The sequence below is a fragment of the Manacus candei genome, unplaced genomic scaffold, assembly GCF_025592945.1.
Source record: "Manacus candei isolate 608988 ecotype Guabito, Panama unplaced genomic scaffold, ASM2559294v1 h1tg000040l, whole genome shotgun sequence".
Lineage (NCBI taxonomy): Eukaryota > Metazoa > Chordata > Aves > Passeriformes > Pipridae > Manacus > Manacus candei.
Genome location: NW_026138088.1, coordinates 1563345 through 1584664, shown reverse-complemented (window position 1 = coordinate 1584664; position 21320 = coordinate 1563345). Strand labels below are relative to the sequence as shown.

General features: G+C 58.9%; 2 protein-coding genes across 3 annotated transcripts; one reads left to right on the top strand and one right to left on the bottom strand.

Annotated features, from left to right (window-relative positions):
- Positions 1 to 3731: 3731 nt before the first annotated feature.
- On the bottom strand, positions 3732 to 12309 carry LRRC3C (leucine rich repeat containing 3C). Of its 2 annotated transcripts, none has more exons than XM_051794688.1 (2): positions 12198 to 12309; positions 3732 to 6353 (listed from the first exon to the last, which is right to left on the bottom strand). In XM_051794688.1, the coding sequence occupies exon 2, from the start codon at positions 6291 to 6293 to the stop codon at positions 5496 to 5498; it is 798 nt and encodes a 265-aa protein (XP_051650648.1). In that variant the 5' UTR covers positions 6294 to 6353; positions 12198 to 12309; the 3' UTR covers positions 3732 to 5495. The 2 variants fall into 2 exon arrangements, with proteins under 2 accessions (XP_051650648.1, XP_051650649.1); XM_051794689.1 differs by lacking the exon at positions 12198 to 12309 and adding an exon at positions 8094 to 8164.
- ORMDL3 (ORMDL sphingolipid biosynthesis regulator 3) lies at positions 11380 to 18373 on the top strand. Its single transcript, XM_051794633.1, has 4 exons — positions 11380 to 11502; positions 15418 to 15617; positions 16782 to 16933; positions 17068 to 18373. The coding sequence occupies exons 2-4, from the start codon at positions 15444 to 15446 to the stop codon at positions 17201 to 17203; spliced, it is 462 nt and encodes a 153-aa protein (XP_051650593.1). The 5' UTR covers positions 11380 to 11502; positions 15418 to 15443; the 3' UTR covers positions 17204 to 18373.
- Positions 18374 to 21320: the final 2947 nt, after the last annotated feature.

Genomic DNA, 21320 nt, shown 5'->3' with positions numbered 1-21320 from the left:
CAGGCTGGATGAGGCTTGGATAGTGGAAGGTGTCCCTATCCATGGCAAGGGGTGCAACTGGATGGGTCCCTTTTTAAGGTCCCTTCCCACCCAAATCATTCCATGACTGGGTAGAAAAATAGGTCAAATGTTTCAGTATCACATTGCAGAGGAGTTTGTGCCAATAGTTCTGTGGAGGCTCATGAAAAAGTGACAGGAAGTGGCTTCCCTCTGACCTCCCCTGGAGGAGATTCCCCTGCTTCCAGCTGGAGCTCTGTGCCTGGAACAGCAGCTGGACTTTTTATTGCTGACACCAGCCCTCACACCTCATCCCCTTCCCTGTCACACCTCAGGATTTACAAATCACTGAGCAGCTCTCACCTCACCTTAACTGTTCCCATCCCTCTCTACCTCCCACAGCTACAACAGCTCACAAGGAATTATGAGCTCCTTCCTCACTGCTTTAAATCCTCCTCAAATCCTCTTCTACCCTGGCTTCACAGGAGGGATCATGGAAGCCTGGGCTGTCCCTGATGCTCTTGGGGAGCTGAGGAAACCCCACTGGGGTTCAGCCCTTTGAACCCCACCTTGAACCTGCCCCAGCCCCACAGCTCCGACCTCCCTCTGTGCCAGGGACCGTCCCAACACCTCAGGAGTGCTGAGAAACCCTCACAAATAACAGATTTAGAACCTCAAACTTCCCATCCCCTTCTCCACACAGACCTCCGGGATCTCAGCACGTACCGACAGCACACGAGAGCTTTGAAACATCCACAAATCACGAAAATAACAGGGATAATCTGCCAGCTGGAAGCTGCAGCCCATTGTTTTCCCATCAGAGCTGCCTGGAACGACCCACTTGAGAAACACTTAAGGAACACGTGTTCAAGGACTCACTGCAGAGCTGGAGTGGTGATGGGCCATGTCCGGGTGACAGTGACAACTCTGCTCCAGTGGGAAGGGTGCCTTGTAACGCCCTGCAGCAGCTTGATTATCCTGCAATTCAGATTTCCTTCTAAATTTAAGCCAAGAGCAGTTGGGAGGCCACAGAGCAGCCCAGGACACAGCTCATGGCCCCTGTTCAGCAGGTTTTAAGGAGGGGCTGTGGGGAGGAGCCAGACCAGGTGCCCTGGGATTGGCACATCCCAGGAACTCATCACACCTGGGATGGGCGTGGTGCAGCCCCGGCTAATCCATCCCCCTGGGATTCCCCCAGGGACTCATCCAGGAGTCCCTCTGGTGGAAAATGCCTTGAAACAAAGCTTGGCTGAGAGTTGAGGGTGTCCCTTCTGTCCCCAAGAGCCCTGAGGTGACACTGCAGGTGCCACAGCCCCACGTTCTTTCCACAGGAGGATGGGCACGAGCCCAGCCCGTGGATGCTTCCAGCCTGGAAAGATGACATTTCCCTCTGACAGGGAAAACTTTGAGGATCCCAAAATGTTATTAACAGGCCCAACCTCGCCTTAAAGGAGCAGCTGTTTGGAAATGATCCCTGGGCTCAGCAATGCCTGGCTTGGATGAGGGACGAGAGGGAAATCCCCGGGGATCCGGAGGGGAGCGTGCGAGCGGCTGAACCGCCGAGCTCTGAACCACAGGCACAGGAAGTGCTGCTGTGATTTTTAGCTCTGTTCCACTTTCCTACCCACTGAAATCAAATTTCCTCCTGCCCAAGCCCAGTGACCACATGTCCTGCCCAGCAGCTTCCCTAGAACCACCGGCACTGCGGGATTAGGGAGCGCTGTGCAAGCAGCGAACGGGGATGATTCGTTATTGGCAGCAACGTGGCTGGAAATGGGTGTTTCTGGAGGGAAAATAAAGAAATAAAGTCCCCGAGTGAAAGGCCGGTGATGAAGTGTAGCCCGGCTCTAATCCCAGTGTAAACACTGCCATCGCTCCTAATTATTGATAAACATTTTTCTAATTGTGGAAATTAAACAATTAGACATCCTTCCTTCCCCCTTGGAAATCTAATCAGCCCAAAGTTCAGGATGCAGCCTGGAGCTGCCGCTGCAAAACACGCTGCACTCACAGGCTGGGGAAAAGCAGGCTTCTCCCAAAACCCTTCTCCCAAAATGCCCCCCAAAGCTCCCCCAGCCCTGGCCCCGTTGCTGGGAGGACAGATCCATGGGCAAGGTGTCAGATATCCTGGAGGCTTCCCAGGAGCACTGCTCTATCCCTGCATTCCCAGGGACTTCAGGGCCAGGCAGGCAAAGAGCCATCCCCGCCAGGAGGATTCAGGTCGTAGCTCTTGCCCCAGTGACACATTTCCCTCCATCGTGGAGAGGAGAGCAGGGAACGGACGGGCAGAGCTCCTTGGAAGTTAATAACGGAGCTTTACCGGCACGGGAACGCCGAGGAAGGAGGTCACGCTGCTAATGCTCCTGCTGCTGATCCCTGCGGATAAATCCGCATCAGGAACGAATTACCCCGAGAGGGGGATTAAGGGGATGATTCTAATTCCTCGCTGAAGGAGAAGTGTTTTTAACGCTGAGCCCCTCACAGCCACCGATGCCAAGCACTGGCTCCCGCTCCCGGCAGGATCTGACCCACAGGACCTTTCTGTTGGAAAGAGGGGATGAGAAAAATCCCTCCTTGGGATTTGAGCCTCCACCGGGCTGCAGTCCCACACCCCCGCCACCCCAAGATCCCCCAACACCCGGGCTCAGCCACAGGCACCTGAAAATATCCATCTAATCCCAGTTTTCAGTTCTTCCTCATTCCTTGCCACACGTGATTAAATATCCAATAGTACTGACAGCCTAAATCCAACACAATTCCATCCATCCCAGACCAAGTTACTTTCCCAAAGCTTACTGCAGACTTTTATGAGGTTTCTTATACATTTTATCCCCCATACACCCACATGGACCAGCAGCTGTTCCACAACCAGCCAGACTCCTGGAATGCATCTCCTTTCCCCCGTGCTCGTTAGCGTGGGCTGTAACGAGCCCCATGGTTTCCATCCGAGTAATTCCACAGGCAGGATCTGGGAATTATCAGGCACCAGAGCAGGGCTGGCCCTGGAGCACTTGGTGTCATCCAGCCCCATGGGGGGACACCGGCAGCACTCCAGGGGGATGAGGTGGCAGCCGGGGCCACGTGTCCTGCGTGTCCCCCAACCCTTCCCAGCTGCTCCCGGAGCTGCAGGAGGAGGATCCCCAGGGAGGGACCGGAGCAGGGGACAGGAGCCATCTGCTCCAGAGCCCGGGGTCTGCGTCTGGAGACAGCGAGTGACAAACAGGGTTAATGTCCCGTGAGCGGGAGCTGTCACTCTGTGTTAGGGCCTGGCTTCCACCTTCCACAGCAACATTCCAGCGTGGATCACACGGGGAGAGGCACCGGCAAACCGGGATGGGACCGCGACCAGAGAGGCCACTCTGGTGGGACTGTGGTGTCAGGAAGGGCCTATCCCTCCTGGCTGTCATGGTCCTGCCCCCAGGCTCTGCTCCAGTGGGACAGGAGGGCAGGGAGCGGAGCAGGGCCCTGGGAAACAACCCCACGGGGTCCTGGGTGACGCAGGGACCGACCGGCGCCGTGCCAGCGACCTGAGCCGAGCACGGGGTGTTCATTATTGAAGGCTGGGGCAGAGTTACCACGGGCACCAGGTGTCCTGTTTCTGCCAGCACCAGCCTGGGAGGACATCGGCTGTCACAGGAACCTCCGCCCTCCCTGTGCGGCCTCACCAGGGCCCAGTGACCCACAGACACAAACACACACCAGCAGGCGCCGCGCCCGCTCCAAAGGAACAGCCAATTTATTGTCATATAAAGTGAGAACGTAAAAGGTCCCTTAAACCAAACACGGATGGGTCAGGCGGTCCCGGTGGCCCCCACACTGCCCGGGGGGAGCAGCCCAGGGGGGCCTCGGGGGGTCCCCCCAGCCTCTCTTGTCCACAGCAGGTTGTAGAGGGGGAAGGAGCTGCTGTGGGGCTGCGGGGATGCCTGGGTGGGAGCTGGGGCCGAGGCGTTTGTGCGTTGCAGAGCTCCTGGTCTGCGGTGGAATTAGGCACTTGTGGAAGGGTGCGGGCGCTGCTCCCGGCCGGCTCCATCCCTCAGCTCCCCATGGCACTGGGAGGACGGGCAGGGGCCGGGGCTGGAGCCCTGCCTGTGCCAAAACACACTGCCCGCACCAGTGGCTGAGGCTGGGCCAGGTCTGGCCCGGTACAGAGGAGGTTCAAGCAGCTTTGGTTGGTGCTCTTGGTGAATTAAGGCAATTTATCTTCAGTTGGTTTAAAAAAAGGCCAAAACCAGCAAAACCCAGCTCTCCCAGGGGCCAGACGTGGGTGGAAGAGTCTGGGTCTGCTCTGGCTTTGCTCTGAGTCACCACTTGGACCCTGCACACCTAAAGGTGGGCACTGACCCCCTCCTGTGCCAGCCCTGTGCCCAGCCTTGCCTCCACCACTGCCACAGGAACCTGCAGCCCAATACTAGAAGTGCCCAGAAGGGACTCTGGAGCATTTTTAGGGGAGATTCAGGCTCCTGCCAGTGGTGTGGGAGTGGGGAGAGGGCGGAGGAGCCGCAGTGGCTCCTTCCATCCCATTTCCCATCACAGTGACTGGTCGGCAGCTTGTGAGGTGGGAGCTCCCCTCCGGCAGCCGAGGGGAGCAGGGGGTGAGGGTGCTGCAAACACCCACCCCTGTGGTCCCTGGGGAGCACCGAGGGGAAACTGCTCCCCCCGACATCCCAGCAGGGCTGTACCTACTGCCTGGACCCCTCAGTTCCCCTCCATCAGCACCCACACCCCTTCGTGGCCCCAGAGGGCTCTGCCCTGGGGAGCTCATTCCCCATTTGGTTCTTATTCCCCACATTCCAAGAGGGAAGGCTCTGGGTTTGCCCACCAGTGCCCCCTTCTCTGGGTGGGGACCCCCACGCCCCTTGCCCCACCTGGCCTGGGGTGCTGGGAAGGGAGCAGGGAGCAGCAGGGGCCGAAATGGGAGATGGGGTGGCACAACCCACACAACAGCTGGAGCTGGAGCTGCTTTTGGCCTCTCCCAGCCAGGGTGTCCCCAGTTCCTGTCCCATCCTTTGGTCCCACTGGCTGCAGTCACAGCCCATGACCCCCCAGGGTCGGTGACCCAGCAGGGCACTGCCCTCACAGCCCTCCTGCTCCTTCCCACTGCCCTCCCAGCAGGGAGCCAGGCCCAGGCCAGCCTGTGAGGGATGGAAACACCGATTCCGTTAATGCCCCAAGGGATCTCTGCGAAGGAAATACAAAAGTTTTACGTGAGGTCCAAACGTCCAGGTCGGTCGGAGCAACAGCCACGTGCCAGGGGGATGCTCCGGGTCCTCCATAACATGGGAGGACACTGTGGATGCTCCGTGCTCACGGCTGATATCCACCCCTGGCCACAGCCACCAGAGCCAGGGACTCACCGGCCACGGCTCCCGCTGACAGGAGGAGAACGGGGCAAATCCACGAGTACCTCTGTGCGACGCCGGTGGCTGTGACAGCTCCTGCTGCCACGAGTGGCTGTCCCCCGGCCCTGTGCGTCCCCGTGTCCCGCAGGATGCCGGTGCTCACACCACAGTGCTGATGGTGGACGACTCCTCCGAGCGCCGCTGTTTGCTGGGCAGCGACTTGAGGTACTCCAGGTGCCTCCGGGCGTCCTCCTGGTTCTGCCGCACGTAGTACACCAGGTAGGAGATCACCATGGCGAACCAGCCGAACATGGTGACCAGCATGGCGATGTCCGTGGTCTTCTTGTACACGTTGCAGAAGTCCGTGTCGGCGATGACCTGCAGGAAGGCTTTGCCCACGTGCTCCTCCTGCGCCGAGGAGTCGCAGACGATGCCGCCCGAGGAGCCGGCCACCAGCTCCACGGTGCGGATCAGCTCCTGCAGCCGGCAGTCACACAGCCACGGGTTGTTGGACAGGTTCACCTTGGCCTTCAGGTTGCTGAAGGCGTCTTTGCTGACCGACACCAGCCTGTTGGAAGACAAGTCCAGGGAGTGCAGGTGCTCTGCCAGGCCTCGGAAAGCCCCGCTCTCCACGCTGGCGATGGCGTTGTGGGACAGGTCCAGCTCCAGCAGGAGCGGCAGGTCCCGGAAGGCGTCGCGGGGCAGGAAGGGGATGCGGTTGGAGTCCAGGTAGAGCTTGTTGGTGTCGTTGGGGATGTCTCTGGGGACCTCGGTCAGCCGAGCGTTGCTGCAGCGGAAGGTCTTCAGCCCCTCCTCCTCCGAGGGGTAGCAGCCCTTGGGGAAGGCGGTGGCCGGGCGGAGGCAGCAGCCCAGGAGGAGGAGGAGGAGGAGGAGGAGGCTGTGCAGGAGCAGCCCCATGGTGACCGGGCGGAGGAGGACCCGCTCTGCCACAGGCATCGTGCCGTGCTGCCTTTGCCTTCCTCACACCCCCAGGGGCTTCAGCTGGACTCGGCACATCTGAGAGGGGATAGCAAGGGGACAGCGTCAGGCCAGGGGGGTCAGGGCAGAACCGTCACTGTGCTGGCTGTGGGTACTGCACCTGACCCTGGCCAGGGGACAGGGACGGGGATGGGGACCGAGACGGGGACCGGAACAGCCGTCACGGCTCACGCATCCCCCCATCCCCGGCCAGCACCTCGCTCGGGGCTCCTGCGAGGCAGGATCAGGTCCCAGGACCTGAGCACGTCTCCTGTGCCGGCAGCTGGGCTGTAACAACCGGAGACGCTCGGGCTGAGCCAGAGGCGGGGGTGAGATCCCGCCCTGCCAAGGTCACGGCGCTGCGATCGCTGCTCGCAGGAGGCCGATCCATCCTGCGGCGGCCGGAGGACGCACCAGTGCGAGCCCTGGCTCCGGGTGAGCGGCCGCTGCCGGCAGCCCCCGGGGAATGCCATGGAAAACATGTGCGGGCAGCGGCTCAGCAGGTTCCCGCTCCCGGCTCCGTTCCCCGGCAGCGCCCGGGGCACGGGAGGACGCGCGCCGGGTTGTCTCCTTTCGAGGTGACTGGCACAGGTGGGTGGGTGGGTGCGCCTGTCCCCTGCCCCGGCCGTGGGGTCGTGCTGCCCACACCACCCCGTAACCCTGGGCCCCACGCAGCCCTTGATTCTGGAGGGGAAAAACGTCAGCAGGAAAGAAACAAAAACAGAAAAAGGAAATTCACTGGAGCTGAGCGTGCAGTGAGTTCCCAGGGTAGTGGCAGCAGACAAGGGCCGTGTCCGAGGGCTCCGAGCGCTGCCCGGTTCTCCCAGCCCCGGCTCCCACCACGTCCAGGGGCCCCAGCCCGTCCCTGCGCCGGCCGCAGCGCTGGAGCCCCGGAGGGAGGATCCAGGTGCTCTCCCACCATCCCACAATCAAAGACACCGCCTGTGGCACCCGGTCAGGCAGCTCAGTGCTGCTGGTCACCAGGCACCTCCTGGGCAAAGCTGCTGCAGGTCCCACCTCCCCCCACTCCCCGGAGCATCCCAACGCCGGCAAACCCGTCTCGGGGTGTTGACTGGGGGTCCCCGGTGCAGGGCAGAGGCGCCCACCCGAGGGTGGCCCCCAAAGCACAGCACCTCGAGCTCTGGGCACTGTCACCCAGCCCGGCCGCGCCGAAACACCCCAAGGTCACACCTGTGCAGAGCCGACCCCTGCTCTGCCGGAGCCCCGGGACCCGCGGGGGTCCTGAGCGGGCACCAGCGCTCAGAGCACCCCAGGGGCACCGCGACCCCACAGTCCCACACTGCACCAGCCCCCCAGGTCTTCCAGAGGTAACCTGGGACAAATGCAGCCCCCTGAGACCCCCCTCCCGCTGCCCGGGAACCGCCGGACTGAGCCGGGATCTGATGCCCCGGGATGGAGCTGCTTCATCCACGGGACGGGGACACCCCGCGGGTGGGATGTGGACCAGGCACCGCAGCGAGGACGAGCGCTGCCAGCCCCTTACCCACCGCGGGGTCCCCAGCCCGCAGCAGGGTGCGGGAGTCCCCAGCCCGACCCCGGTGATCGCCGCCAGCCCCGGGGAGGGCGGTTGAGATACCGGGGGCGGTGCGGGCGCCAGGACCCGCCGTGCGCCCGGGGATGCCCGGGGATCCCCCCGGCCCGGGGGCGTCGCGGGTGAGGGAAGCCCCGGTGCTTCCCCGGGGGAAGCTCCGCTCGGCGCGGCGCTGCCGCCCCCCCCCGCCGCCTCCCGCCCCGCCGGGGGTCCCGGTGCGGACTCACCTGCCTGTGCAGCCCCGGCGGCGGAGCGGCCCCGCGCCCCGGGCCGGAGCGGCCGCGCCCCGCGCAGCGCGGCGGGCCCGGAGCCGGCGGCGGCGGCGGGGCCGGTGGGCGGGATCCTCCGCCCGGGCCTCCCCGGGGCTCCCCGCCCCCGGCCCGCCCCGCCGGGGGGGCCGTGCAGCGCCGAGCACCCCCGGCCCCGCGCCCGGAGCCATCACAGCTCCTCGGCCCGAGGGAGAGGAGCTGCCCCGGGTCCTCAGACCGGGAGGGGCGGGGAACACACCAGGAGACCCAGCGAGGAGCTGCCGGGACCCCCGAGCCCGGGGCAGCCGGTGTCAGAGGTTCTGGGGGTGCTTCACGCCCCCCGCCCTGCCGCGTCCCCCCAAACCTCAGTGGGAGACCTCTCGACCCCGACCGGCCCCCCCGGGCGCTCCGCGCCCCCAGCGCTGCCCTCGCTTCCCCTCTGGACCTTCCCGCCCCCTCCCCAGCTCCTCGGAGGGAGTAAGACCCCCCCCAGTCCCACCCCGACGGGGTCACCGTGCCCCCCCGCCCGGCACCGGCATCGCTTACTCGGGGAAACCCGACCTGTGGCGGCGGCACCGGGGGGGGCGGGAGCCGAGGGGGGGCCGGAGCGGGTCCCCAGCCCAGCCCTGGACTGCCCGGGCCGAGGGTCGCTGAGCTGGGCCGGGGCTCGGGGTCCCACCGCCCCGGGGCACCGGCGGGGCCTGCTCAGGACCATGGAGAGCGGCCGCCGTTACCGGGCCCCGGGGCCGCCGGCCGGGACGCGGCTGCCCCGGCCCCGAGCACTGACGTTCTCCCGCTGCTCCGGGAGTATAAACCAGTTAGGAGGCGCCTGGCCTGGATCTCGGCTCAATTAGGGGAAGGGAACCTGACGGCAGCCAGACACGGCCGCGGGCAGATGGTCCCCGGAGCCCCCCGCGCTCCGCCGGGGCCATCGCGGGGGCTGCGACCCTGGAAGAGATCAGAAAACGTGTGGATGTGGCACCTGAGGACACGGGTTAGTGGTGAAGGTGACAGTGCCGGGTTAGTGGTTGGAGTCGATGATCTTGGAGGTCGTTTTGATGATTCCAGGGCCGAGCCAAACCCAACGCCGGAGCGGTGCTGGGCTTGCCGGGCAGGGCTGTCCCGGGACACGGCCGGACCCCGGCAGGCAGCAGCCGGCAGCCACGGTCGGTGCTCTCCGGCACTCCACTGGCATCTCCCCATTCCACTGGGGAGCAGAGCAGCCCCGTGCTGCCCGTCACCATTGCCAGTGCCACTGGGAGCCGTGCACAGAGTGGGAGCCGTGCTGGGATGTGGCAGGGCAGTGCCAGCTCCAGTGTCACAGACACGGGGACGAGGGGACAGGCAGGGGCTCGGGGGGCTTGAGCTGGAACCCCAAGAGGGGGTGGGTGACTCCAGCTGCAGGTCAGACACGGGAGCAGGAGCAGCTCCAAAGGGGTCCCACATGGAGGACACGACACCCACCAGCCCAAACCCTGCAGTGCAGCACGACCCACGCGGACCCTTCCCACCGCAGGATGGCTAAAAATAGCCAGAACCGGCTCCTCGCTGCCACCACGGAGCTAAATATAACCAGCATCGACCGGGCAGTGGGACCGGCAGCCGGGAGAGCGGGAGCTGAGCACGGCCCGGCACCGGGAGCGAGCGAGCAAGGCCTGGGAATCCACACAGGAACAGCCCCCCGAGCACGGGGGGAACGCGGGTGCAGCTGCCGGTGAGCGGGTTGGGGCCGGATCCCCCGGGAACCCCCCGCCCCCGGTGCCGGCGTTCCCTGGGCAGTGGATGTGGTGTGGGGAGCCCGGGGAGTGGGTCCCCCCCGCGTTCGCACCGGCAGCGGCGGCTGCTGCATCACGGAGAGGGATGAATATTTATGGGCGTTTAAAAATAGCTGCTGCATTGTGCTTCCCCCTCACGTGCGGAGCCAGCGGGGTGCGGGGAAGCTGCTAAATTAGATGTCACCGCGCAGGGAGCTGCTCAGTCAGGCAGGAGCGGGATAAAAATAGAGCCTGCTGTGCGTGCGTGGATCTCCTGCAAAGCAGGGCCGGATCCCGTGGGATCCCCCGCCTCCGCACACCGGCATCCCCACACCGTGCCCTGCCACGAGGACACCGGGCAGGGACAGGGCTCCTCAGGGTGGCAGCCACACCACCCGTCAGTGGCCCTTCATCTGCTTTACCCGTGAGTGTGTGTCCCTCCGGGCCCAAAGGCCTCTGGAAGCAGACACTGCCAAGGCCTGGCTTGGGGAAGTGACCCCGTGCCCTGCCTGCAGAGCAGTGCCAGTGTGTGATGCCCTGGCAGTCCCAGCCCTGGCAGCTGGCAGGGTCTCCATGCCCTCACCATGCCGAGAGCTGGATGTGCAGCTGGAGCCAAGGCCAGAGGGACATAGATGGGGTCAGGATGTGCAGCTCAGCCTGGGACCCCCCAGGGAGGCTCAGGGGCACCCAGGGAACCCCAATCTCGCTGGGAACCCACCCAGGCCAACACCAAACCCACTGTGCCAAGCAGCTGGGGGGATTGAAGTGTCTGTGCCAGGCCGAGGGCACCAGCTCTCAGTGGCACAGCCACATGTGCAGGGTAGGCAGCCACCACTGCAAGGGCTCAGCTTGGGGGCTCAGCCCGGGACCCCAGCACAGCTCCGGGCAGGGGGTTTGCAGCCCACAGTGGCCCCGGCGCTGGCAGAGCCGGCGGGCACACACGGAGCCCTGCACAGATGGCTGCGGCCCCCGGGGGCCGTGCCAGCCCCACGCGACAAGCTCTGATGGTTGTGCAAACAAAAGCGTGGCCAGATGGTCTCCCCCCTGCACTCCAGCGCTGGAATCCTGCGCTCGCTCCCAGCCTCGACCTTGCCCGGGTGTCCCGCAGCGCTGCCGGCCTGCACAGCACTGCTGCTGGGATTTTCATGGAGTCATGGAATCGGAGTGGTTTGGGTGGGAAGCGACCTTTAAAAACCCCCATTTGCACCTCTGGCCGTGGGCAGGGACACCTTCCACTAGCCCGGGTTGCTCCAAGCCCCATCCAACCTGGCCTTGGACACTCCCAGGGATGGGGCAGCCACAGCTGCTCCAGCGTGGCTGGGGGAAGCTGCTCCGGTGTCCCCCCACCCTCCGTTTGAGGGTGGCAGGGGGAGTGTTTGCCCGCCCTCCCCGGGCACCCAGCCGGGTCTGGGGCTCCACGAGCGGTGCAGCCGCTCCAGCCGCTTTCCCGGCGCCGCTTTCCCGGCGGTTCCCGCGGCGGCCCCGCCTCTGCCGGCGCTGCCGGACTACAGCTCCCGGCGTGCCGGGCGGGGCGGGCCGAGGGGCCGCCGGGAGCGCACCGGGAGCGCAGCGGGAGAGCGGCGGAGCGAGCGCCGGTCCCGCCGAGCCGAGCCGGGCCGGGCCGTGCGGGAGCGGTGAGTGCGGGCCGGGGACGGACCGGGGGGCTCAGCCCTCCCTGCGGGCCGCGGGGGCCGAGCCCCGCGGCGGGGCCGGGGGAAATGCCTCGCTTGGGCCCGGCCCGAGAGGAAAACACCCCAAAAGAGAGAAGCGGGCGCTGGGAGGGAGCTGGGACGCGGCGGGGTGGGAGTGGGGGGTCCCCTAGGGCGGGGGTCGCGCTGTGCACAGCCCGGCCGGGAGCGGGTCCTGCCACAGCCCCCCGGGGCACCGGCCCGGGGAATCGGGAGGCAAGAGGAGTCCGGACCCGGAGGAGCCCAGCCTCGGCCTTCCCTGCGGGTCTAAGATTTCCCGTTAAATCCAGGAGAACAGGCTGAGAGGGGCAGAGCCCCCGCCCCAGGTCGGGGCGGCTCATCCCTGTCCTCGTCCCCGTGTCCCCCCCCAGGCTCTGCCAGCCCCGGGACCCCCAGGAGGGACCGGGCAGCGGCTCCGGGGCGTTTTGTTCCCAGTCCCACCCAGCAGCCGCCTCCCAGCACAGCCCAGTTCACCAGTGCCCTCCGCTCAAACTCCGATGCCATCAGCAAAGAAGGGTTTAAAGGATTTGTTTGGGAGATGGGGATTGCTGTTGCTGCCAGAGATCGGGATCTGATCCGTGGGATCATCACCACCAGCAGCCTGGGAACACTGGGGAGATCAAGACCTGAGCCCTCTTTACCTCTCCAGCCCGGGTGAAGGTCCTGCAGTGGAGTGCTGGGATCGGAGCACGATCCTGCAATCCCTGGGGAAGAGTGACAGCCCTGCCAAGTTATAGGATCGCTTATTTAGAGTGGAGAGGGCCTTTAAGGTCATCAAGTCCAAGTGTTAAGCAAGGGGATGGGAACACACGGTGATCACACTCCTCTGGGGGCAAAGGTGGGGAAGAAGCTGCACCTGGACAGGGAGCAGGACACGGGAAAGATGGAGCAGAGGGAGGGCTCGGCTCTGGCATCACGTTGTGCCCTTTGCCACTGGCCACAGCTCTGACTTTTCCCCTCCTTGGATGGCCAGTGTCCAATGTCAGCACAGCCTCGACCTTCACCCTCCGTCTGGTGCAACAGTCAGGCTTTTCTGTCCCAAAAAAGAGTGGGAGAGCAGAGCCTGGCAACAGCTGCTCCAGGAAGGAGGGGCTGGAGTCCCTCCCGTGGGGGGCTGTGCCTTGTTTTCCTGCAGGTGAACAAATCCTGCTGTGGAAACAGAAAGCAAACATGGGATGAGGGTGGGGGTAGGGAGCTCTGGACAATGCCCTCAGCCAGGCTTGTGCAATCCGAAATTTGGCAGAACTGGGGCAAGGGCTGCACAGCCCAGGGCAGAGCTGGAAAGATCTGCAGGTGAAATGTTTAAGGTGGGGAAGGACAGAGTTTGGAGACACAGAATTACCCTCATGGAGCACTGAATGTTTGGCATCTTCTTATCTCCTGCAAGAATGAGTTAACCTCTCCTGTGTTCCAGCTTTCGACCCCTCTGTTCCTTAATTTTACAAGGAAGGGAAACTGAGGCAGGAGGAGAGGAATTGCTTCACATACAGCTTCCAAGTTGGGCCCTTCCCACCCCACTGTGGGTCTGCAGCCGCCCTCGTTTGCAGAAGGGACCAAGTCCAATTTGGTCCTTAGTTTTTGGAAGTTAGACTATTGGTTGGAAATTCCACGGCACAGGCCACGTGCACCTCTGGCTGCAGGAGCTTCTGTGGCCTTGGATAAAGGCATCACTTCAGGAGAGGCTCCTGGAGAGGCCTCCTGGGCAACCAGAGAGGAATCTGAGGGCTTTAACCATTGATGAAACTAGATTTTAAGGCCTCCATTGAGAACACAGATCCCTTTGCATGGGCAGTCTCTTCCAGCATCCCTCCTCCCGCACATCCATGTCACTCTGAGCCCCAGAGTGGTTCCTCCTGCTGCACAGCTGGAATCCCACAGGCACAGCTGGAATCCCACAGGCACAGCTGGAATCCCACAGGCACAGCTCTTTGTGGAGAGTCGGACTGTTCCTCACGCCTCTCTCCAGCCTCCTCCAGACTAAACAAACCCGTTTCCTTCCAGCTGTCCTTGCAGGTCATGTTTTTCCTACACCTCTGCTCATTCTCTCTGCTCTCCCTGGATGCTCTCCAGCTCCTCCCAGGACTGGACAGTGTTCTCCCAACATCCAGGAGAACTGTTTCCCGTGTCTGGCACTCAGCACTCCTGTTTACATGTTCCACAGGGTGTTTTGCTTTTCGTTGTTGTTGTAACAATCTGACTCTTTTTGACTCATTTGTGCTTCACCACAACCCCCAGTTTTCCTTCTGAGAGCCCTTGGGAATCGCAGCAGGTTCAGGCTGGAGCTGTTCCCCCTGCCAGGGGTGAAGTGCTGAGCTCTGGCTCCCAGTCTTGCTTCCAGACCACACTTTGGGCTGTTGTCAGGAATATCCTCAGGCCAGTGATCCAGGAGATGGGCAACAAGGAAATGAGCACCCTGCAGAGCTGCAGCCTCTTCCCTAGAAACAAAATCCTTCCCCAGGTATGAGCCCCCTGATAGAGGGAGGTGAGGATCTGCAGCAACGGCTGCCTGTGCAGTTGGAGGAGGTTTGGAAATTACATGGAGCATCCCAGGAGCTGTGGAGGGGAGGCTGGCTCTGAGCCCCAGCCCTGGGCAGGAGCGGGGCCTGTGCCAGCTCCTGAGACAAGCCAGGCCTGGTGCTCCAGGAGGGAGCTGGGAACAGCTGGCAGTGAGGAGAGTGTGATGTTGGAGCTGGCTCGGGCTCGCCCCTGGAGAGCTGGAGGGAACAGCAACACGGCTTCCAGCTGTGGGAACCAACAGCAGAGCCACGAGGCCAGACGGCAGGAAACGGCCCTCGCCGTGGGGTCCCGGATCCAAGGGGGACAAACCTCATCATCCCATCAAACTCCACTTCCATGGGACACAGAGATGATTTTATGCGAGAATTTCCCTGATCTCGGTGTGAAGACTTTCAGCTTTACAGTGGGTTTAGTTTGTGCTGTTCCCTGTAATCCCTGGAAACCAGAGCTGTCCTGCTCCCAGCTGGCCTGGGAGCTGATGGATACCTGCTGCCACTGGCACTGTCAGCCCACTCAATACCTTCACTGTCTGTGGGACACCACTCAGGACTTGCTCCAAGAAGGTGACACTCTTTTGCTTCCTCTCCTTCCTGGCATTGTCCAGAAAACCATCTCTGTGCTCCTCCTACATGGCAGCTGTTCTTTCCAGGTAGGGGAAGAGCCACCTCCTCCACAGCTCTTCCTCCTGAAATATCCTCCCAAGGCACTTTGCCCTGTTATCTCTCCCTTTTTACATTCCTCAAGAAGAACCTCATTCCTTCCCTGGGGGCAAATTGTTTTGTTCCTCTTTCTTCCCTCTCTGTAAGTCTTAAATCCAAAGGCAAAACAAGTGAGCCAGAGTAGGAGACCAGCAAACCTCCGGAGCTGTGCAGAACCCTGTTAATTTAGTTAAATTAATTAGGAGATCTGTTGATACAGAGCCTTTCCTCAGCAGATACTGCGTTCTCTCCCCAAATTTAAGGCCTGCTGGCTCCATAAACATGCAGGAAGCTTCCCGTGCCACGTGTTTCCATGATTAACACCGCGACGAGGATTTAAAAGTGCTTAAAAGTATCGGTTTGAGTCTTGTCAGGCAAACGTGGGATTGAACCTCAACACCTTGGCTCCAGGAAAACATCTCAAATCACAAGTAGCTTCTGCCACAGACAGGCTTCCCACACATTATTCCCAAATCTGAACCACTCCCGGATTCGGCGACGTCAGCTCTGGGAACGGCAGTAGCGAGGGGCAGAGGAGTGAGCTGCCTTGGGATTTTTATAGCACGCGGCAGATTTGGGGTTTGCTTGACAACCAGCCACTGCTGAGCGCTTTGGGCCCGAGCTCTGACCTGGGTGTGTGTTGCAGGGGCTCCCGTGGGACACGAGGGCAGGATGAACGTGGGGACGGCGCACAGCGAGGTGAACCCCAACACCCGCGTCATGAACAGCCGCGGCATCTGGCTGTCCTACGTGCTGGGCATCGGGCTGCTGCACGTCGTGCTGCTCAGCATCCCCTTCTTCAGCGTCCCCGTGGTCTGGACCCTCACCAACATCATCCACAACCTGGTAAGGGGGGCGGCGCGGCCCAGGGCGCGGGGAGCCTCTGGGGGAGCCTCTGAACAACCCGCTGAGATCCCTCTTGGAACGGGTCCTTTGTGTTTCCAGAGGTGCCCGGGGAGTTGCTCAACCTGCAACCCTCGGCCTGCGCTGGTGCCTCTGGGTCATGGATTTAAATCCAGCCCAGGTACAGGTGAGGCAGCAACACCTGGTGAGGCTGCTCCGAGGGGATTCATTTGCCTCCAGGGCAAGTCCTTCTCTGTGTCCCCAGAGGAGTCTGGGACAGGCCCCAGACGCTGCCAAGGTGTCACTTGGGGCAGTAAAACCTGAATTGGCCTCGTCAGAGTTAAGGAAACAAGATTAAATCCCGGATGTTTTTCTGCTTAAAGTAAAAGGTTAGTCCAGGAACTGATTCCCTTCTCTAAGGATCAGGTCTCCAGACAGGTTCTCACAGGCACAGGGGACAAAACTCTTCACAGATGCACCAATTGATTCTGTATCCTTAATTTTAAATAACATCTCTGCCTAGGAATATTCCAGAGACAAAAATGACATGGACTGGGAACCGTCATGCTAAAGTTATTCCTAGTGGGGGATAAAACCAACCCCAGACCGCCAAACTGGAGCTGCTCTGGTGATAAAACCTCCACAAACCCCCAAACTGGAGCTGCTCAGCACTCGGCTCACGAGCAGCCGGCTCCTCATCTCCCTCCTCTGGCAGCTTTAGGTCCTGGGAACAAAAAAAGGAGTTTAAGTGCCAGAAGTGTCTATCCTGAGGAGCTGTGATGTAGCCAGACACGGTTTGTCTGTGGCTTGTGTTCCCCTGGTAATCGGGGGGTGACAGACCCTCTCCCAACACGTTTTCCGGAGGTTTCTGCCGCGCCGCGGCGGGCGGGTGCTAATCTCCCGATCCCAGAGATCCCAGGGCTGTAATCTTGTCACCACCTCCTTGGCTCACACCCAGGAGCCGAGCGAGAGGCCTCACGTGGAGCAGCCGAGCTGCCCCGGCCTTTCCCGACTCTCCTTCCCCTGCTTCCGTGGCCGCTCCCGGTTTTCCAGCAGCGCCACGTCCCTCTAGTGGAACGGCGCGGGGCTGCAAGCTCCCGAACGCGCTCCCCTGGTGGGATTTTGGGATGCAGGGCCCCCGCGAGCCTCACGCTGTGTGTCCTGCAGAGCATGTACATCTTCCTGCACACCGTGAAGGGAACCCCCTTCGAGACCCCGGACCAGGGCAAGGCCCGGCTGCTCACGCACTGGGAGCAGATGGATTACGGAGTCCAGTTCACCGCCTCCCGCAAGTTCCTCACCATCATGCCCATCGTCCTGTGAGTATTCCCAGCTGGCCCAGCTGCCTCATATCCCAGTACCCACCGGTGTTCTGTCCTGGGACACAGGCACACGGAATGCCACAGCTCAGTTTGCTTCTCTCTCTCTCTTTGTTTCCACCCTTCTTTTCCAGGTATTTTCTAACCAGCTTTTACACCAAGTACGACCGGATACACTTCATCATCAACACCATCTCCCTCATGAGCGTCCTGATCCCCAAACTGCCTCAGTTCCACGGAGTCCGGATCTTTGGGATCAACAAGTACTGAGCGGCGTGGCTGGAGCGGACGGCGGAGGAGCGGGGAAAGGGGGAATTCCTTCTCCCCAGCCCTGTTTCCTCCCCCCACGCAGACTGGGATGTGATTTCGGAGTGGCTGTCCAAAGGCAGATCCCAACAGACACATTCCGCATGCTGGATCCTCGTGCCCAATAAATCCAAACCAGCTCCAGAGTAGAGTTTAGTGCGGAGCAGGACACACGACACCGGATTTCTCTTATCCCAGTGTCACCAGTAGATGCAAAACCACCGAGACTTGGAGGTACAACGAGGATGAATTCTGGGAAGAGCCTCATCTGTCCCAGACATGGAATGACAAGGACAGGGGTGAGGGGAAAAGCTTTTAGTGCTGGTACTATTGCTGTGGTAAATGCACTTTAAAATACCTTTCCCTTCCTGAAGCCGGGTGCTTTGAGCAGTACATGGGGGAAATCCAAAGGGATACAGCCAGACTTTCCCAGGACTGGATTGTTTTGGGGTCTGAGTTCCAGTTTTAGGCAGATCTGAACGACAGATTTTTATTTTGCAGTCTTTGACACCACTGAGAAGGGAAGTTCTTTTCCTAAAAACAGCACAGGAAGGAACAACCTGCAGTTTGACAAAGCTTCCACTTTCCTACAGCACCATCCATGTGGTCCAGGGAAAAGGTGGATAGATCCCAAATCATGCTCGTTATTTTCAGTTTATACCCAAATCTGTCCAGGTAACTCTTCTCCCCACCCCACTGCTGGTTTTTAAGCACAGGAGGGCTCAGGGGGCATTTGGATCAAGGGCTGGGGGTGGATGATTTAATGATTGACAACAGATGCCACTGAGCTCTTTGGGACACGGACATGGACATGGAGGGGTGTGGGAGAGGCTCACACTGGACAGGTACAGGCCCAACGAGGTGGAGGCCTGATTGCTCTAATCAAGCACACAGCCATCCTTGACTTTAATTGGAATTTTTCTCCTCAGTCCAGCTCCTTGGTTAAGTCCATGTGACTGGGATTTGCCAGTTCTCCAGTTATCCATGGACTTGAGGGAAGTGAGGGTTGGATTTCTGGCTTTCCTGGAAGTCTGTCCCTCAGCTCCACACCCCAGGGCTGCGTGAGGAGCAGCAGCAGCAGCAGATGAATTGACCAGCAGAGGGATTCAGTGGGTCACTGATAAGAGATTATTTCACAGAGGAACAAAATCCAACCTTTGCCCTCAAATTACCACCTCAAACAGGTTCAGGTTTCCTGGCTGAGGCAGCTTTTTCCTGTTCAAAATAATCCATATTTTCTTTTGGGTTATGTCCCAGGTGGAATGTTTTCCCTCACGCTTCCCCTGAAACCCCATGAAAACCTGTATTTCTGTTGTCTTAATGCTTATATTGTCTCATCTTTCTGACAATGGGATAAAACCTTTTAAATCTGCTATTTTTGTTCCTGCAGTAGCAATTCCAGCTTTAGAGGCCACGGTGGAGAGCGTTGAGTTGTTGGATGGTCTGAGCATAGGACATGGATTGGGGAATTGCAGGTTTGCACCTAAAATCTGTTACTCTGTGCATAATTTTAGGGAAGCTGCTTCACTTCTCTCTCTCAGACTTCCTATGGGACTGCTACGGGGCAAGGAAAACATTCAGTGTACCTCAGAGGGCTGCTGGAATGCAGGGAGAATCACTCCCTCATATGTTTGAAAAGTGGAAATATAAGTGAAAAGGATGTTTTCAAGAAGGTAGAAAGAGAAAAAAAGTCTGGCTGGAGACCCCAGGGCGTTGACAAACGTGCAATTTCCCTGATGGGGAGGTTAAACCTTAAATGTAACCCCCAGGACATAAGGACTGCTGCTTTAGTTAAGGTACTCTCTACCCTAATCGGCTCTTTAAGCTACTAGACAATGGTAATTGTTATCAAAATAGAGATATTTCATCAATCAGCTTGGAAATGGCACAGGAATGAGCAGTATCCCTGCGGGAATGGCCGCTCCAGGGAGCAGGTCCTGGCAGGGTGGCTGAGGCTGTACCCAAAATACTGTGTGGTGCTGAACAGACCCGAGTGTCTGCCCAGGCACAGCTTCCATCTCCAGAGGGAAGAAAATTAATTGTTTTGGTAGAAAAAAAAAGGGGAGAAACAGCACTTTTTTTGGCTACAGAAAGTCTCTAGGTGCTTACAGACATGACTCCTCACAGGCAGACATATGCTGGGTAGTTCTAAGCATATGCACATCACAGAGTGAAGGCAGGTTTGATAATTTTAGAATAATTATAAATAGAAGGGATCAGCTTTTCTTGATGAGATAGAGCAATTCCCACAGCCTCCCTGAAGGCACTACAACAGCTGAGAGTCTGAGCACTCGTGCTGGTCACTGACACTAAGGACATCTGACTCTGTTTTGTTAAATTAAATATAACTGCGAACCAGAATTGGATTATAAACTGCTCAAACAAGCAGGTTTTAAAGCCTGAAGTCCAAAATTTATAATTAAGGTTTTGCCTAACAGCAGAAGTAAACTTTTCTGACTTCTCTCCTTCACACAAATGATTAAAAACAGCCTACCTAGGAGTTATGTGACAGTGACACTCTTTACAACACAGGCATCATTTTTCCATGGAATAACTGCAGTTAACTTGGACTCAGTTAGTCCAATCAAGGGAAACATAAGTGGAAAAAGGAGGAATATGGAAAGAGGCGAGTTTAAGAAAGATTTCTTGTTATATTAAGTGTCTACATACGATTAATAAGTATTAGAACAATTACAAACCTGGCAGAATCTTCCTTAAGATCCCAGCTTAAGGGTAGGTGTCAGGGTTAATAAAAAATAGAAAAGCAATAAGTTAATTGTAATTAAACCACCATTGTAAGGGGTACCTGAGAGAGTCTGAAGTGAAGGGACAGCATGGGCAGGCTGAGGAGATGTCAGACATGTCCTTAGAGGTGACAGATCAGGGATGAAGCCACGTTTTAGGTGAAGAACCCAAACATGAGCAGAACTCCTTTTAAAGTGGAGTTTTCCCCAGGTACCTGCGTGGAGGAGATAAGTGACTGTTGCTGATTTTAAATGGGATTCTGATCACATGTAAGTGGGATTCTGATCTGATAGATTTTCCTATGAAACTTGTCCTGTATCATAAGCAGGGCAAATCTTACCTGGAGAGATCAAGGCGGGCTCCACCCTGTGATGGAGGAACAACTCCTGGTGAGCAGGTACTTCAGCAGCTTTTCTTTTTGGTTCTGCAACGAAAGAGAAAAGCTTTTGAAAGCCTGGGACCCTTCTCAGGAACTGGCAGCAGCCTTGCACTGGGCAAAGCCTCCTAAGCCACTGTCAGCACCACGCACGTATCCACAGGGTACAGCGGTCCCTGCTCCAGGACAGTGGGAAAACCAGCAGGTCCTCCCAGCCTGATGCTCCTGAATTAGGGATCCTGTCTTGGGATTCATTTAACAGAGCTACCAGGGTGGCAAACAGTGCAAACCTTCGCAGGAAAAAGCCTTTAAAATAAACAAGATTTAGGGCTACTTCATTCCCGAGTCCTTTTATTTTTGAATTTTGGGTTGTTTTTAGAAGCTCGGTACTGGCCCTCGAGGAGGGGACAGCAGTGGGTTAACACATTAATATCCCTCATTGTAACTTATGTTGCTTTATCATTGCCTATAATAGCTTTTAAGCATGCGAGTGTTGGTGTATCTGTACCCTCCCTGGATCAGTTTAATGAGCTGAATTAATTGGGAGGTTTTTTTAAAGGAATGTTATGTACAAAGTTTTAGGGTTTTTTTTTTTCCCAGTAGCCCTTCTTTTTGCTGTGGATACAGGAGTCTCAAGTAGAGAACTTTCTAAAATAAAGTGTGAATATTTTTATTACTCCTTTGTACAGTGTTCTAAGAGAGACTAATAAAGTTAAGTATTCAGGTAAAAACTTGTGTTTTGAGTTTTGGAATTTTCACATGGATGGGTTTTGCTGTTAAACAGGAATGGCAAATGAATCATGGAACGGTTTGGGTTGGAAGGGACCTCAAAGATCATCCAGTTCCACCCCCTGCCATGGCCAGGGACACCTCCCACTAGCCCAGGTTACTCCAAGCCCCGTCCAATCTGCCCTTGGACAGTTCCAGGGATGGAGTTACAACTTTTATACTTGTAGAAGT